At 60.7% G+C, this 18110-nt stretch overlaps 1 protein-coding gene across 1 annotated transcript; it reads left to right on the forward strand.

Annotated features, from left to right (window-relative positions):
* Positions 1 to 341: 341 nt before the first annotated feature.
* EFNA2 (ephrin A2) lies at positions 342 to 17753 on the forward strand. The gene is made up of 4 exons (XM_070374292.1): positions 342 to 3375; positions 12772 to 13085; positions 15278 to 15343; positions 16316 to 17753. The coding sequence occupies exons 1-4, from the start codon at positions 2717 to 2719 to the stop codon at positions 16435 to 16437; spliced, it is 1161 nt and encodes a 386-aa protein (XP_070230393.1). The 5' UTR covers positions 342 to 2716; the 3' UTR covers positions 16438 to 17753.
* Positions 17754 to 18110: the final 357 nt, after the last annotated feature.

Raw genomic sequence — 18110 nt, forward strand, 5'->3', positions numbered from 1 at the left:
ACCTGGGTCTGTGGAGCACCAGACCTACCAAGGCCCCCACCCTCCCAGCAACCCCTTCCTGCCTCCTGAAAAACTCTTGAGCCGAAGCAGGTGATGTATTTGATCTACTTTTTTCTGTAATGAGAAATTCCTCCACGCATATTTTTAGCTTTCTCCAAGGCACTGAGGCCTTTGAAGGTTGAGGGTGCCCTGGACACTGATCCCCAGCCCTGGCGATTCTGCTGATGGGCTGGAGTACCACAGGTCATGGGTGCTGGGTGGTGGGCACTGGACTTGGGATCAGTGGGCAGATGATGGGGGCTGGGTGATGTGCTGGGGGAGGTGGGCAGTGGGTGAGCAGGGGTGGGTGCTGGGTCAGGCTAGTGGGTGCTGGGCTGGGAATAGTGGGTAGTGGGTGATTGGTCACAGTTGTTGGGCAGCAGGCGGTGGGTGGTGGACCAGAGCTGATGGGCACAGGCTAGGGGCAGGTCTGTGCCTGGCTCAGTTGAGACCCTCCCAGAGTCTGAGGCAGACCTTCAAGCCTGGGAGAGGAGACCACTGTGAACAGGGACAGACCCCCAGAAAAGACCCTGTCCTGGGTCTGAAGCTGAGGCTGACAGTCAGCTCTCAGTGACATCTGTCCCTGATTGAACCTTGAACTAAGACTGACCCCTGTCCCCAGAGTGAGTCTGACCTCTGACCCTTGACTCCATGACCCCTGACCTCAGCTCACCTCCTGATGGCTGGTCTGGAGGCCAGGATGGCCACGCACTCTGGAAGGGGACAGAGCCTCCTGGGCACCCACAGCGGTCCCCACCAGGCAGGGGTCCCCAAGGGCAGCTGGGCAGCTGTGCCTGCGGCCCTGTCCCCGCCTCGCCTGGGGCCAGGCCGTGGAGCTGCCCTGCCCTCCCCTCCCTGGGCCCCCTCCTCCAGGAGCGGCCAGCGGGCACAGGGAGGTTGAATGGGGGACGTGCGCTTTGTTCCTGTCCCCGCTCGGGCTCTGACCTTGAGAGAGAGACGAGAACAGAAGGAAAACGGAGCTTCTGCTCAAATCCTCTCAGCAGCGGCGGTAGCTCCCGCCTCGGTGGCCCCTGCATGCAAATGAGTCGACCCATCCCGGCCTTAGGCAGGGCATCCCCTTGCCCGCTGTGCCCTTCCGACACCCCCACCCCTGCAGGTCCAAGTCCTGCTGGGTGTGACAGAGGAGACCACCCACCCTTGAGGTCTCATGACATGGGAGGGGGCTCTCGTCCCAGGGCAGTGAGAGCTTCCAGGCGGTCCCCTTTGGCAGCCAGCCCTGGCCACCTGGGCTCATGGCCCCTGTCCCTGGGCTTAGGCCCCACGCCTCCCTGAGTGGCCACCCCATCACTCCCCAGAGAGCCAGACCAGCCAGCCTGGGCCAAGCCTGGCCTATGTGGCTGGAGCCCCAGACTCAGGCTCCAGTGGTCCAGACGGACTGTTTGGAGGGCTTGCCAGGTGAGCCTGGGCCAATTCTGGTCCTCTTTCAACCTCTGGGCCTGCCCCGGCCATTGCCGGGGGCGGGAGGTGGGGGCATGTTCCTACCTTCCTGTGTGGAGCCCTCTAGGCCAGGCCTGGGACTTCAGACTCTGGCAGCTACAGTCAATGGACAAGATCCAGAAGCCAGAACACCCCAAACAGATGAGCAGAGTTCCCTGGAAGGCAGAGGACAGACAACCTTGCGGGTAGGGCTGGAGGTGAGGAGGGCTGAAACACAGGGAGGACAGGCCTTGAAGGAAGAACTGAAATTTAACAGGAGGAAAGGGGAAGGCCTCTCAGGGAGCAGCCTGAGCAAAGAGGGGTAAGTTCTGGAGGCGAATGCTCAGGGAACACCTGGCACATGCCCCCAGCACATCCGAAATGCATTTACCCTCCCCACCTGGCTGTGGTGAAGCTCTGTCCGCTCTAGTGAGTTTTATGCAAGGAGTTCTGATAATCCCTCACGCATGACCTTTCAGCTCTAGGCGCCCAGACTGCTCCAGGCCAGGCCTGGAAAAGAGAAACAAGTCCAGAGAGGTAGAACCTGGCCGGGCACTGCTGACACTTTCCAGCCAGCACTTGGTGACAGTGTACCTTCAGAAACTCAGAGTCTGGTGAGGGAGAATAAGAGCAGAAACGAAGAACAGGACCCAAGTTCCTGGCCCACAGTCAGCTTCCTCCCAACCAATTTGCTCCCCACACCCAGGAGTGGTCACTTTGAGTGCCCCAAATGGGTCAAGCACTCTAGCCCTCTGCTCCACCCTCTTGCCAGACACCCTTCCTGCCCTTTTCCCTGGTTAGACTCCTTGTCCTCCCACCTCCTGCTGGCCTGGACCCCAGTCTGGGCTCCTGGGTATACTGGGCACCTGCTATGCCTGGTACCTTTCGTGGCTGAGGTCAGGATTTCTGTTTCCTTTCCTAGACAGGAGACAGACTCAGTGAGAATTGACCACCCTGGTGAGGGGTGTGCGTGTCGGGGGTCCTGCAGGGAGGCAGCAGCGGCCGCTGACTTCCCATTTTGGGCAGTGAGACTGCAAAACCCTTCACCAGGCTGGACAGGGTGGCTTGGTGTTGGGGGAGCCTGGGATAGAATTCTGAGGTCCGGGTTTGAGTGTGGGAGGGCACAGGGCGGTGAACCATTTCTGGGTCTTCTGTTCCTTTGGCCTGTTGACTCTGCAGACCAGATTGCTGGCTTGAATGGAGGTGGTTGAGAACAATCCGGACCCTGGGTCCAGCCCCCATGATAAGGAATGTGCACTCAGGGCCCCACAGAGTTGGGGTGACAGGGGGCAGGACCTGGGGCAGAGGGTACAAGCAGCCCGACCGGCGGAGGCCTCCAGGACGGTCTGGGCGGGGCAGGGGGATGGGGAGGTGGGGGCGCGGTTGGGGCTTCAGCCCCCCTCCCAGCCCCCGCGTGGCCGGGGCACGGCAGGAGGGGGCGCCCGCGGCCCTCCCGGCGTTCGGGCGGGACAAAGGCCGGAGCCCCGGCCCCTCCCCGGCGGGTGCGGTGGTGACGGCCCGCGCTCTTAGTGTCCGCGCTGCCGGGCAGGCGCCCGGGGCGACCCCGGCGCCCCGCCCGCCGCCGCCTGACTTCTCGGCGCCCGAGGTCGCGCGCGCTCAGGCGGGGGTGGCCGGGGATCTCCAAGCGTCGGCGCGCCCTCCTCCCGCCCGCCCCGCGCCCGCCCGCTCGGCGGCGGCGGAGGAGGCGGAGACGGCTGGCAGGCGGCGGCCAGGCGAGCGCGGCGGCCGGACCGGGGCCATGGCGCCCGCGCAGCCCCCGCTGCTGCCGCTGCTGCTGCTGCTGCTGCCGCTGCCGCCGCCGCCCTTCGCACACGGCGAGGACGCCGCCCGCGCCAACTCGGACCGGTACGCCGTCTACTGGAACCGCAGCAACCCCAGGTGAGTGCGGCCGCGGGCGAGGACCGCGCGCCGGGAGACCCCGGACTCCCCCACCCCAGCCTGGCCTCCCACCCCGGGCTCGGGGCGCCCCTGCGCGCTGCCCTCAGTAGTGGGGACGCCCGCTTCCCACGGGAGCCTCCAGGGAGTTCCGGCCACCGGAGTTTGGGGGACTCACTCTGCGTGCATCTCCCCTCGGGGCGCCCCTCCGCCTACAGGTTTGGGAGACTTGGCGCCCTGCATGCCTCGGAGCGCCGCCGGCCCAGGAGTTTGGGGATCCCCTCTGGCACCCTCAGAAGCCGTTTGTCCCTGAATTCCCTCCCCTTTCTTGGGGGACCCAATGCTCAGGTCTCTCCGGGGACCTCCGCTAGCTTTAGAGTTGGTGGGAATGCCCAGGAATCTTGTCACTGAGCCGCGCCCAAAGGTGAGGGACTGAGGTGGGGGACCGTGGCCCCGCAAGGGAGGGTTCCTCAGGCGCGTTCTGTCGGAGGCTCCCCAGATGAACTTGGGGAAGTTGGAATGTCCCTCTCGGTGGACCAGTGTCCACATTTGCTTCAGGGGGGTCCCTGGTCCGGGGTCTCAAAGGGACGGAGAGACTGAGGCACAGAGGAGGCTCGGGGTCTGTCCCCAGAGTCCTGATCAGGCGGTGTCCTCCGCTGTCCTCCTCTCACTGACTGGGAAACTGAGGTATGGAGGGGCCAAGCAGCTGGCTCAAGGTCACGGTGAGGGGAGCAGATCTGGGGCTAGGACCCAGGTGCCCCACCCGCCTGCCTGCAGACCTCCTCTAGGTCGGGTACTGAGTACGGTCTGGGGGCAGCGGGAGCCCCTGCTACTCCAGCGAGAAAAGTTTGCTGGGGACTGACCACATCCTGGTCAGCAGTGGAAGCCTCGGACCATCTGGGGTCTGGGAAGAGGGAGTGGGCTGAGGGGTCCCATGGGAGATGGGATCTAGGGTCCTACAGCTCCTGGTCCCCCCCACCGTCAGGGTCACGGTCATATCCAGGCCAGCTGGGGTGCACGTGGGGGCAGGGGCGCCGGTCTCCCCGCCCCCTGATCCTCTGCCTGCAGTCACTTTCTTTCGGTTTTCAAGAGCCAGCCGAACTGCCTGCCTTCCAAGCCAGCAGTACCCCGCCATCCCTTCACCGTCCCCTGCTGTCCTCGGTCCTCCTGCAGAAAGTTGCATAAACGACCGTCTTTGAGGCCAGCCCTGGGACCAGGGCAGCCTGTGTCCCAGGTCGGGGCAGGGAGCCCATGCGGACACCCCCCTCATTTGCCTGGCTGTGGGGTCAGCCCCAGGGCTGAGGGCAGAGATCCGGGGTCGACGAGGGACGGCCATGCTGCTGTGGAGCGGGTTCCCTGCACCACCCGCCCCACTGGTCACATGTGGGTTTGATTATGGTTCTTCCCTGCGGCCGAGCAGGGAGCCCAGCGGGCAGCGCTTCCCCGGCCCAAGTTTTTGGTTTCAGTCTCAGAATCCCGTCCCAGCATGGCCTGTCCTTTGTTCTAGCAAATGCCAGACCCGCCAGGAGCTTCCAACGGGGACAGAAGGGGGTTGCGGAGGAGCCCGGCCGCTGCCCCACCTGCCACAGGGCTGCAGGCGGGATGCCGGCTGGGAAGGAGGCAGCCCCTGAGGCCGGCTCTGTCCAGCCGCTCAGCTGCCTCCTGTTGCTGACCCAACAGCTCTCTCTGACCAGCGCCCGAAGGGACAGCCTCACTGTCCAGCACAGACCCTGGCGGTCAGGACTGGCCTCTCCTCTGCGTCCTCCTGCTTGGGGTGTCCTGGGTGGGAGGTGACCTCCCCTACTTCCTGCAGCGGGGCCTGGGGTCCCAGGAACCCTCCGCCTGGGAAGCCCGGTTGGGTCAAGAATCAGGGCTCCGTTCACCGCCATGGTTGGGGATCTCTGCTAAAGGGTGGTCTCCTTGGGAGGTTGGGTATCCTGGGGTGTCTGGAGCAGAATCTGTGTCCAGTGACTGGGTGAGTGCCGGGCACAGGAGGAGGTTGCTGCCCAGCCTCAGGCTCTGAGGGTACCCGGAATGGACATTTTCTGAGGGTGCCCAGTTGCAGGGGCAGCTGCCAGGATGCAGGGAGAGGTGTGAAGTAGGCGGGTGGGCCTGATATGGGAGGCAGTGCCTCGAGCAGAGATGAGAGACAGGCCTGTGTGGGGACAGGCGAGAATGGGGTCGAAACAGGGAGACTGGTGGCGGCGGCCAGCAGAGGAGCCAGGAAACGCAGGGACAGGCTGTGCAGAGAGAGAGGGGGGCACACACAAAAGGCACCGTGCGTTGGGAAGGGGACCGAGCCAGGGCTGGGCCGCCTCGGGTGGGGTACTGTCAGGCAGCAGAGGAGCCACGGGGATGCATGAGGGCTGGTGGAGGACCACCAGGCCCAGGCAGTGCTGCAGTAAGGCCGGCCACCCTCGCCTGGCTGGCCTGTACCTGCGCCGAGGTAATGAGTGTGTGGCTGTGTTTCCCCAATTGCGTTCTCCTGCTGTGCCGTGGATTTCCTGTGCACACAAGGCTGGCCGACGCTGCCAGGGAGCCCCGCACCCACCTCCACCGCCGCTGAAGGGTGGAGACTGGGTCCAGCCACGGACCCCTGCACCCTCACTGGCCAGCTGTTCAGCCGTTTATCCGTCCAGTCCCCGCCTGAGCTGGGCACTGTGGGTCTGGCTGTCGGGTGTCTCTGGGCCTGTCTGTGGCCAGATTGGACTGGGCCGGGCATCCTGGCGGGCTGCTTCTGGGGCTGCGGGGGTGCAGGGACACCTCGGAGGCTCGCTGGGCTGCAGGGCACGTATGCCCTGTAGCTGCGTGTTCTTTCCCATGCTGTTTGGGGGTCCCAAGGCCTGGGAGGTGCACAGCTGTGTGCATGGAGCACACACACTGCCCACCCCCACTGCCACACAGATACTGAAGTGCCTATGTGTGTTTGGCAGCCCTGGCCCTGTGTTGTCTGCACACGTTTCCGCATATGTGTGCCTGGAGAACACATGTGTGCAGGGTGCATGCATGTTTGCAGCAGTGTGTCTGGATGTGGAGTGTGCGTGTGTATCTGTGCATGCAGATCAACACCTGGGGAGAAGGTGTGTCTGTATGTGGGGTGCACGTGTGTCTTTGGAATGTCTTCATGGCGCGCACACATGTCTGTGTGTACGGCCTGGCTCTGGGGGCCCCGGTGCGGGGGCTGACAGCCCACACCAGAGGGGGGTGGTCACAGCTTGCCCTCCGTGCCCACCTGACCACTCCTCCACCCCCTCCTCCAGCCCAGGTGGGTCCCTGCTGGGGGTATGTGTCCGGGTCCTGTGGGCTGGGCTCCTTGCTGCCCATGGTGCAGAGGGGCCATCGATATTCAGAGCTGGCACCGGCAGGGACCCTCCTGTCCCTGAGTCCTCCACCTGGTTGGAAGTCTGCAGCCTGGGTGGACCCAGTGGTGCAGACCCTGACTGGGGTCCTGATTGCCCTTGGGTGTGGGCAGCGGCCACGTTCCCGTCTCAAATGACCAGGGGGAAGATAGTGACTAGGACTACGTCCTCCCTGTGGGGGTGTCAGGCACCCCTGGTGCCTGCCAGCCATGCCCAGGCTTCCAGAGAACCGGCTTTGAAGGGGGTGATGCCATATTTTGCCGCATGAGGCTTTTTTGTTTTGTTTGAAAGAAGCTCATCCACTCGACTTCAGGGGGACTTGGAGAGTGAGGACCCATGGACCCAGGAGTCTTGGGGTCTGAGGGTGTGGTCTGGGGGGCCATGGAGGGCTGGAGCTTGGACTTGGGGATCTGGGAAGCCCTTGGGCTAGTGGCTTGGCTGCTCAGAGCCCCTGCGTTGTGTTTCCTCTGTGAAGTGGGGTGGCGGGCTGTGCCCCTCTGCGGACGGCAGCAGGGCGGGCCCCGGTGTGGATGGGCGAGGCATGGATGTGACCCCAAGGGACCAGAGGCCCCCAACGGGGAGGGGAAATGGAGGCCATTCCTCCCTGCAGACAAGCAGGGAGGCTCCAGGCCGGCCCACAGTGTATCTGCAGTAGCGGCGAGGTTCAGGTGGTTATGCAGCAGGGGGAACCGCAGTGCTGGGGTAGGGACCAGTTCTGAGGTGCCCCCACCTGCTGGTAGCCTGGGCTCTGAGGCTGGGATCCACAGGCTCCCTTTCCCCAGCCTTGGTCTCTCCCCACGGTGGACAACTGCCTCTCACCCCCACCCTGGGCAGCTCAGCGTACAGAGGAGGAAACTGAGGCAGCAGCCAAGCTGACGACTGGGGGAAGGGGAGGGACTGGCCTCTAGCCTGCCTGGGAGCTGGGCCCGGGGAAGGGGCAGCCATCTCTGACCTCAGGGGCCCTCAGCAGATGTCCCCTGGGGGTCATGGGTCCCTCGAGGCCGCAGGTGCAGAGGTAGCTGACCTTGGGATGCGCAGGTGTGTGAACGGGGGGTCTGGGAGTCAGGGTTCCTGCAGGTTCAATGGCTTGTTCTGCAGCCCCTGAGCCAAGCCCAATGCAGGGTCCTGCCTCGGCAGCAGGTCCCCTCCCCTCACCAAGGCACCCAGCACGGACCAGCCTCAACCCCCATCCCCCTGGCATTGCTTTGGGGAAATTGTCTGTGGTGGACAGTTCCAAAAGGAGGGCTCGACTGTGTCCCCTGCCCAGTGGGCCAGGCAAGGAAGGGCACGGCCACCTTTGTGCTGCCCCATTGCAGACACACAGCTGAGAGCTTGGAGCACACAATCCAGATTCCGAGCTCTGCGGGCTGGCCCCGGTGGGGGCTCACCCCCATACCCACTCCCATGCGGGGTCTTGACTTCGAGGGGCTCTGTTTGCCACCCTGGCCACGCACCCCCTCATCTCGCCTGTCCACTTCATGGGTCGGGCTCCCCATTATGCCCCCATTTCATGAACCCAGGGAAAGTGATTTACCCATGGTCAGGAGGAAGTTATGTCCAGTGGGGGGACCCCCTCTGAGAGGCATGCAGGTCTGGGGCTGGCTGAGGAGTGCGGGGACACCATACACACGGTGGGGGCTGAGGAGGGCGGGGTGACCCAGGCAGGCATGCCCCGTGGACTGGGCACCCGGGCCTCCTCCTGCCTGAGACCAAGGCCCGGTGGGGTGTGGGCTGACCCTGCGGCCCTTCCCTCACCTTCCCCACCCACCCCGCCCCATTTGTTTCACCTCCTGCTTCCCATGGTGGGGCCCGTGCCTCAGTTTACCCTGTACCCACAAGGCCATAATCGTCCTTTCTCAGCTGATGCTGCACTATCGTGAGGCCATGATTTTCTTTCCTTTTTCTTGAAAGCCTTTTCTTATATATTTATTGGGCTGTGCCAGGTCTTGGTTGCAGCACGCGGGATCTTCAAGCTTCTTTGTGAGATTTAGTTCCCTGACCAGGGATGGAACCCAGGCCCCCTGCATTGGGAGCATGGAGTCTTAGCCACTGGATCCCCAGGGAAGTCCTGAGGCCCTAATTTTCAGTGAGGTTCCAGCCTTGGCCTTTGGGGGCTCTGCTGTCCATTTGGGCAGGCCTGGGTGTCTCTTTGCTGGGGTCTTCATTGGCATCTCTGAGCCCTTTAGTAGGAGCTGTGAAATGGCTCAGACCAGGGAGACAAGAGACAGAAAGTCGGAGAGTGAAGGGGACACACTCCCCCGCCTGCCCACCCCTGCCTCAGTTTCCAGGTTGGGAAGGCAGCCCAGCACCCCACTCCCATTTCGGGTGAGACTCCTAATTAGTTTCTGTGCTGTTAGCATCTAATGACTTGACTGTCGCCTGACTGGAGCTAATTAGCTGCAGGCCGGGTGGTTGCCAGAGGAAGGGGTGGTAGGTGGGGTTGGAGTGGCTGCCTGCAGGGTGGACATTGGCAGGGGGCAGGCAGGGTGAACCACTGGGGGTGAAGGTGTAGAAGTTGGGGGCGGAAAGGTCTGAAGCCTCGGGGAGCCCTGTGTCTGGGAACCATCCCAAGTCAGTCATTAACCCCTTAGTGAGAATTTCGATCTGTATCTACTGCTCCCAGGGATCATTTGCATATCAGGCCTCGGCACTGGTGGAGGAAATGAAGGCTTTGTCTTGCTCTCACCAGGTTCGGCTTGGGGTGGGGTCCATCTCCCCTCCATTGATGCCACCCTGAGCAGGGGCAAGGTGCCAGCTTGGAACTGGGAATGCCAATACAAGGCCATGGCTATTTTAGAGCAGGGAAGGGAGAAAAATGTCCATTTTGGCTCCCAGAGCTCAGGTGTGGGGATAGGTGGGTGGGGCTTCTCCTGGGATCCACCTGCCTGGGGGTCCCGGTTTCCCCACCTTGAGGCAGCTTTCTGCTCCCCATGACTCTATCACCTCAAAGACCTTGAGCGTTTGGCCTTTGACCTACTAACAAACATGTATTGAGCACCACTGTATACTGGGCTCATGCTGGTCACCAAGCAAGGTACAGAGAAGGAGGCTGACCCCCGGAAGGCAGACAGTGTAACGGTATAAATACAATGATGTCCAAAAGATATGAGTTGGGGAAAGTACGGAAAGGCTTGTCAGGCCGAGGGAACAGTGTGTGCAACGGCCCTGGGACAGGAACAGGAGCAGCCCCGAGGCTGGCATGGCTGGAAGGGAGTGAGCTGGGGAAGTCAGGGGGTGATGAGGTTGTGGGTGGGGGCCATATGAGGCCCCATGAGCCTGGGAGGACTGTGGATTTTGTTCTGAGTGATGGGGAGCCAATAGAAGGCTTTGAGCCAGTGGATGGCGAGGTCTGATGGATACCCAGAAAAGTGAGTCCTGGATTTTGGGGGGCCCGAGTGGGACCTGGATGTCCAGCCTCTGACCCAGCAAAGCAGGTTTGGCCACAGATATTCTAATGAAGGTGAGCTGGGGGGACCTGATGGTGCTGGTGTCAAGAGGGGAGGAAGGCCAGCATGATGGGGAAAGACAGGCAGGAGAAAGGGGAGACAATGCAGCCCACCTTTTCTCCGGAAGTGCCCTGCGTGGAGTCACATCCTCTGCCAGACTGAACGGACATCCCCGGCATCAAGCCAGGGACAAGAGGGAAAACTGAGGCTCAGAGGCCAGGACCAGGACTCCCCAACCTCTGCCTATGGCTCCCCGTCACAGCCTCCCCTGCAGGGCCTGCTGGGGTGAGGGTGGGTCCCTGGGCGGCTGCTGGGCCGTGGCTGTCATCGATCGGTTGATCAATTGGGCTTTCAATGGGGCCAGGAAGGAGTGAAAATGACTTTTCAAAAAGCCTGGAGCAGCGTCTGCATCGATCGTGCCCAAGGGGCCGGAGGACGCGGCTGGTCAATGAGACGCCTGTGCCCGGCCAGCCGCAAAGCAGCCCATGGGATGGGCAGGCTCCTAGCCCCACTCAGGGCTGCCCTGTGTCTATGGGGTGCTTGCTGTGTGCACAGCTGAAGTTCTCCCATCCGCCTCAGGGACCATCTCCATGACAGAGTTGGAAACAGTCTTTGAGAAGAGAAGGGAAGACCCAGCTGGGCTCCATCCTGGGTTGGAACCAGATGAGGTTTCTCGGCCCCCAGTGGACCTGCACTGCCAGACACATTTATTCTGCAAAGGCCTTCCCACCTCTGCGGGAGGGAGTGGGCACCCTATTCCTGGGTGAACCCAGTGCAGCAGGGAAGGGCTGGGATTTAATCCACTCCCCCTACTTCCCAACCTGAAATTCTCTGAACTTTGACTTCAGCCACAGACTTGATATCATCATCCGGGGGCCCTCCTGACGGGTGGGGAAACTGAGGCACCATGGGCCAGTCCCCTGCTTGCCTTCTTCCCAGCTCAAGGGTCCCCGGAGCCCTCACCCCCGCCTGACACGATCTCGGGGTGGTGGGGGGCCAGCCAATGCCATGTGATCATCCAGCCACCCCTTCAGGTGCCGGCTGTGCCAGTTAGTGCTCCTGGTATGGGGGCCGCCTTGCTCCCTTCCGTGGTACGGGGCAGCTGGCACGTGGGCATGCACAGAGGCAGCGGCGGGGCCGGGGCCCCAGTGGCCTCGCCCTCCCTCACTGCTGCCGCCCCTCATCAGGCCTCAGTTTCCCTGCTGGTGTGAGGAGGGAGGAGGTGGGGGAGCTTGCCCCCAACCCTCCGCTGCCAGGCCTTTTATGTGCTAATAATCCCCTCTTGGGAGGCCCCCTTGTCCCCCCTCGGTCCAGGCCGCGTTTACATGACTGGGACCCGGGGGACTGCGTCCTGGAGATCTAAAGGCTCCTGGCGCTGTAGCCGGAGGCATTGATGGAAGGGGAGCGCCCTGTCCCTCGCTCAGCTGACCTCCATCCTTGCCTGATGAGGCTGGGTCAAGGGGGCCCCCAGGGAAAGGGGTATAGGCTCTATGACAGCTGAGGAGACCTCCAGGGCCAAGGCTGGGGGCAGAGCTGGTGAGCTAAGGTGTCAGGGGTGGGGAATCAGGGAGTTGTGGGGTAGCTGCCAGATTTTGGAGGCTCTGGAGGGAGGATGAAAAATGTCACTCAGGGTGGAAGGGTTGGGGCTGAGGGGGGTCAAACCCAGGGCACCCCTGAGTTGGACTGAGGGATGAGGGTGTCTGAGCATCCTTCATGTCAAGCCCCCCCCCCACCCCAGGGATACAGGAGAGGGGCCAAGCCTGTCTCAGAGAGGCAGGGATCATTGACCTGTGTCCCAGGTACCCTGGGTCTTCTTGGCAGGCAGATCTGCAGAAGGAAAACAGGAGGTTATCTCTGGGGATGGCATGGAGGGCTGCCTGGAGGAGGGGGCATTGAAGTCAAGCAGTTAAAGCCTTTGGAGTGGGACTTCCTGGTGGGGGGGGTGGATATCTTGTGCCACGCCTGTTGTGGCTGAAGGGCCCAGATGTGGATTCTGCAGGGAATTGAGGGTCTGGGGGGCTGTCACAGGGCACCTGCTTGGGTGCATGTGGTTACCCAGAATGCCTGGCGGCAGGCCCTCGTCCCTGGGACAAACCTCACGGTGGGCCTGGGGCTCAGGGCTAGTCTGGGTCTCCAGGCACCTGCTCTGGCCTTGGTGTGGCAAGGTTGTTGTGCCAGGCAGGGGACCATGGGCTCAGACCCTGGCACCTGACTGTAGGCAGGGTGTCCCCCCCCACCCCACAACCCCTCACCCTTCCCCCATCTCCGACCTACCTTTTTCCTCTGCACTGACCCATCACCCACACACCCTCCCACGGCTCCCCATCCCCCTGTGCTGACCAGTGACCCCTCCCCATTTACCTTTTCGCTGACTCTGCGCTTGCCTCCTGCACTGACCCATCAACTCCACACCCTCCCCGGGCTCCCCATCCCCAGGCCCTGCCCCTTCCCTGCGCTGACCAATGACCCCTCCCCATTTACCCCATCTGTTAACTTTCCCTTTTCTCCTGCACTAACCCCTCACCCTACTCCCGGCCCCTGCTCCGCATCCCTGAGCCCTCCTCCCCCGCGCTGACTGCCGGCCCCGCCCTCAGGTTCCACGCGGGCGCGGCAGACGACGGCGGCGGCTACACCGTAGAGGTGAGCATCAACGACTACCTGGACATTTACTGCCCGCACTACGGGGCACCGCTGCCACCGGCCGAGCGCATGGAGCACTATGTGCTGTACATGGTCAACGGCGAAGGCCACGCCTCCTGCGACCACAGGCAGCGCGGCTTCAAGCGCTGGGAGTGCAACCGGCCCGCGGCGCCCGGGGGCCCGCTCAAGTTCTCCGAGAAGTTCCAGCTCTTCACGCCCTTCTCTCTGGGCTTCGAGTTCCGCCCGGGCCACGAGTACTACTACATCTGTGAGTGGGGGCGGGCTCCCTCCTCCTCCCCCTCGTCTCCCTTCCCCTCCTCCTCCCTCCTTCCTCCTCTCTTCTCTGCCGGGGCCTCTGGTCTCCATCCTCGCGCCCTCGGCCTGCAGGTCAGCCTCTGGGCTACTGAGCCAGTGGCCCCACGGTCAGTTCGTCTTACCCTGAGACCAGGGGGGCCCACCCCATGTTGCACTGAAGCCAGAAACTAGGCCTGCCTAGTCTGGTCGGGGAGGAGAGATGGAGGACACACCGTGAACCGGGCAGGCATCTCCCAGGCCTACCCCGTCCCTTCCCCTCGCACCAGATTCCCAGAGGAGTGTGGAGGCGGTTCAAGGTCGGAGGCAGCCTTGGTCCAGGTCCACTTGGCATTCATGCTGTGCTGTAGGCCTGGGGGAGTCGAGCGGGTAAACTGTCCCCTCCTCTGCTGGGGTTAGGGGCTCCCGAGGGCCCCCTTCTTCCTCCTCCCCACCAAATGCCAAGGGCAGGGCCTGGCGTGGCGGAGTGTGCCCAGAGTTCAAGTTCCCAGTAGCCAGGCCTCAGCAGCCCCTAGTCTCTGAGAATCTGAGAACAGGAGGGTCCCCCATAGCCCCTGCCAAGATGAGGGCCCAGGAAATCCACCTGGGCCCAAGGCGCTGGCTCTGAGGGGTTGTGCGGCCCCATTTCTCAGCATCCTGGAGACTGATGGGGAGCAGGTGGGGAGGCCCCCCTACCCCCCAACCCAACCCCCGCCCTGGGCTTCCGGGAGGGACCCAGCGCCTCACCACCCTGGTTCCCGCTGAGTCAAATTAAACTCTACGAGGCTCCATTTCCTCCTTTCTCTGCTCTATTTGGATTTTTTCCTTTTAATTCAAGGAAGAAGAGGGTGGGGGAGGGGAAGAAGGTGTTTAAATTAAGTCCCTGTAATGTAAGAAAAATTACATTTTTCTTTCCGAGATGGGAGTTTCATAAAGATAATTATTGTAATTATTCGTTCTATCTCTGTGACGAATGTTATTTTTATTACGTGCTTTTTATCTTCATCTCCCAGCACGAGGGACTTCTTGGGGGCAGGCAGAGGTGACGGCCACAAAGAGGACCGGCCAAGAACAAAGGCGGGGATGGGCCTGGCCGCAGCCATGTGGGTGCCTGCACCTGTTCACCTGTGTGAAGCCCACCACCCACATAGCCCGAGGCCTCCCTCCCTGTCCCCAGCCTGGCCCCCAAGCCCCTCTCTCCTGACTCATGGCCAGTGCTATTGGACCTCCCCTGTCTCCAAAGTGGACCAAGAAGCAGGGAACCCTATGGTGGAATTTTAGGTGTGAGGACTCAATGCACTTCAACCTCCATGTGACCCCGGGCCTTGTGGGTCACTGTCCAAGGGAGGCCGGATGCTGCTTCCTTCCCAGGCCTAGTGGGCTCAGGCAGTCACCCAGTTGGGGCTTCTCTGGTGACATAGTGATAAGTAAATCTGACTGCCAATACAGGAGACGCAAGAGATGTGGGTTCGATCCCTGAGTCGGGAAGGTCCCCTGGAAGAGGGCATGACAACCCACTCCAGTATTCCTGCCTGGAGAATCCCATGGACAGAGGAGCCTGGTGGGCTGCAGTCCATGGGATCACAAAGAGTGGGACACGACTGAGTGTGCATGCACACCAAAGCACCTACCTTGGGCCACATGAGGCCTAGATAGGGGGTGACTTGCCAACATCGCAGATCCCTGACAGCAGGGATTTGATCTCAAGTCAATCATTTGTTTGTGGGGTTTTTTTGCTATTTGATTTTGTTTTGTTTTGGTTTTGGCTGTGTGGCATGTGGGATCTTAGTTCTCTGATGAAGGATCAAACGCCTGGACTGCCAGGGGATTCCCTTTATTTGCTTATTGAAAACACACACTTTTATTCATCACCTTTGAACCTTGTCCTGTGCTGCCCTGGGGTAAGATGGAGTCAGACATAGACACCCCACCCCCATCTCTGGGGTTAGGAGTCAGTGAAGTGAGGGGCAAGGGCAGCATGCAAGAAGACTTCTGGGAATTCATGGGCATTATGTCTGGGCCTTTGATGTATGATGAGGAGTTTTATGTATGGATTCCCCTACCTGGGGTCAGGCTTGGGTCACGGGCATGGGGAAGGAGATGCAGTCCCAAGAGGTCCCAGGCACCAACAGTCCCCTGCCCTACTAATCCCCAGCCCCTCTCTTCCAGCTGCCACACCGCCCAATGCTGTGGACCGACCCTGCCTGCGACTGAAGGTTTATGTGAGGCCAACCAGTAAGTGCTTGGGGGTCAATGGGGTCCTCAACTCACAGAACCCACTGAGTGGTCGGTGGAATCAGGAAGGAGGTGGTGACAGCGTACCCTAGGGAGTCCCACAATTTCACCAATGGCTGGGACAGGCCCTGCAAATGGGGCCATGTCAGACCTTCAAGAATGAAGTTTCAGTTTTTCCCTGGTGGGCTAGTGGTTAAGAATCCTCCTGCCAGTGCAGAGGGTGTGGGTTCGATCCCTAGCATGCTGTGGAGCAGCTAAGCCTGTGCACCACAACTATTGAAGCCTATGTCCCTAGAGCCCGTGCTCGGCAGCAAGAGAAGGAGCCAAAATGAGAAGCCCACATGCCGCAATGAAGAATAGCCCCCGCCTACTGCAACTAGAGAAAGCCTGTGTGCAGCAATGAAGACCCAGTGCAACCAAAAACAAATAAATTTAAGAAAGAATGAAGGTTGAAGTCTGCAGCTGGGCCTCCCTGAGGCTGAAGCCCTCTTTACCCAGAGTGGGCTTCGGGAAAGTTCTCTAGAATATCCATGTTCTGAGCTCTTGAAACATCGTGATGCTCAGAGGGAAGGGGGATTCCCATGGCCTCACCACTTTACCCAACTCCAGGCACATTTATTGGGCTCCTGCTGGTTGCCACACTCTGTATTGGAGGCGTTGCCCCAGAGGTACAGGGACACAGATCCCTTAGAGCAGGGTCATGATCTCAGGCCAATCATCTGGTTACACTGTTTTTTAATTTTTGCTGTTTGATTTTATTTTGTTTTTGGCTGCACTGTGCACCGTGTGCAGTCACAGTTCCCCAATCAAGGATCAAACCCGTGGCCTCTGCAGGGAAAGCCTGGAGTGCTAACCACTCCAGGGAAGTCCTGAAACTGAGATGTTTAACAACACTGGGTATTGAGGTCTAGGAAGCAGGGTGGGGGTGGGTGGGCCTGCCACTGACCACCCTGTCTCTTTGTCCCCCTACAGACGAGACCCTGTATGAGGCCCCCGAGCCCATCTTCACCAGCAATAACTCCTGCAGTGGCCTGGGCAGCTGCCAGCTCTTCCTCAGCACTGTCCCCGTGCTGTGGACCCTCCTGGGCTCCTAGCCCGCCAGAGGACGCTGGCTCCACCTCGATGGCCCGCCTCTGAGACCAAATAGAGACGCCGCTCCTCCCGCCGCTGGTGCTGCTCTGTGAGGCAGGGCTGTCCACACGTCCCAGGCTGGCCGGGGCGGGGGCAGCCGAGGCCCCCCCAACCCGTGCCCGAGAGGCTGGTTGTCCACCCAGCTCGTGGCCACGCCGTCTTGTCTGGAGGCCCTGGTGAACCAGGGGACCTCTTGGCAATGTTGGATTTTTGTTTTGTTTTGTTTTGAGTGTATTTTTCATGGTTGGATCGGAAAGACTTGAGTTTCTAATTTAATTTATTCCTTGCTGTCGCCTGTGACTTTGGGAAGGAAACAGAATGGATGGATGGGGCAGGGGTTCCCGGCCCACTGGGAGAAGGGGAACCAGGGACCCCTGGCCTGGTCATTCCATTTGTTGGTCCTGGCTGGAGGTGACCGTGGAGTGGACCCCTAGGTGCCCTGGGACAGGCTGGCCTGAGGCAGAAGGGGCAGGCAGGTAGTGAGTTCCCCTGACTCTGGTCCATGGGCCCTCAGACCCCCGTCAACCCAGCTCTCCCCTCCTCTCTCCCGGTCATTGTCTCCCAGAGCAGAAACCACGAGGTTTCACTGGAGGTCGCCATGGAGCCCTGGTCCTGGGAATCATAGCATCCTAGTATCTTAGCGATGTCTTAGGCCCCCTCATCCCCTCAGCCTCACACAGTCACCCCAGAGGCAGAGAAGACATTACATTTCTGTAAATAGAGCCAGCAAGTATATACTGTGATTTATTTTTACTGTATTCCTGAGGATGGACTGGAATGTTTCTTTTTTTCCTCACCCCTTCATGTTGGGGGGAGGGTCTTTTATTTTGGCGGGGGGGTGGGGTAGACTTTTTAGTGTAGAAGCTGCACTTCGCAATAAGCTCCTTTGTCTGTCAGACCCCCTTTCCTCTCCTCTATGACTAATGTTTGTAAGAAAAAAGGAAAACAGGACAAAACAAAACTGGGGGGAGGGGGGTGTTGAACATCACCACCCAAAAAAGAAACCCCCTCCGGAAGACACTTTAATGAAGTAAACAGCTCATTTATACAGATTTCATATTTCTACCCGCCTTTCCTGATCTGTGTTTTATATATATTATATATAAATATATATGGTGCGTGGCCGCTGGGAGCCGGCTCAGGCACGCCGGCGGTGCGGGGGCTTTTGTAGGGGTCATGGGCGGGCGGCCTTGCCACGCCTGGAGCTGGCGACGGGGCCTCCCCAACTCCGTCACAATCAACTTTGGATTCTGTATTTTTTTATAATAAAATGAGCGTAAGCATCCAGGGTGTGTATTTGTATTTGGGGCCTGCCAGTCCTTGTTGGAGGGGTGGTTTGAGCTTGTAATTTGGGCTTGGGTCTGAGATCTGCTGGGGAGCCGTGTCTGCAGACCGTAGGGCTGATGGCGAATCTTTGCTTCTGGGTGTGTGTCGTTTGGGCACAGGGCCCTGGCATGAGCATTTGTGGGGTGCTGTGCCTTTTTTCATCTCCCTGGGAAATGGAAACAAATCCCTTCTCCCTGGGGCAGCTATGGGGAGGCTGGGAAGAGGCGGGGCTGCCTTTGAGTACACTGCTGCTGCTGCTGCTAAGTCGCTTCAGTAGTGTCCGACTCTGTGCGACCCCAGAGACAGCAGC

Source organism: Bos mutus, chromosome 7, assembly GCF_027580195.1.
Source record: "Bos mutus isolate GX-2022 chromosome 7, NWIPB_WYAK_1.1, whole genome shotgun sequence".
NCBI classification, from domain to species: Eukaryota; Metazoa; Chordata; class Mammalia; order Artiodactyla; family Bovidae; genus Bos; species Bos mutus.

Bases quoted from the DNA above. Each gene is read 5' to 3' on its own strand.
- EFNA2 (XM_070374292.1), top strand. From the start codon at position 2,717: ATGATAAGGAATGTGCACTCAGGGCCCCACAGAGTTGGGGTGACAGGG. The intron at 3,376-12,771 runs GTGAGTGCGGCC...CCCCGCCCTCAG, and splicing joins TGGAACCGCAGCAACCCCAG to GTTCCACGCGGGCGCGGCAG. The intron at 13,086-15,277 runs GTGAGTGGGGGC...CCTCTCTTCCAG, and splicing joins CCACGAGTACTACTACATCT to CTGCCACACCGCCCAATGCT.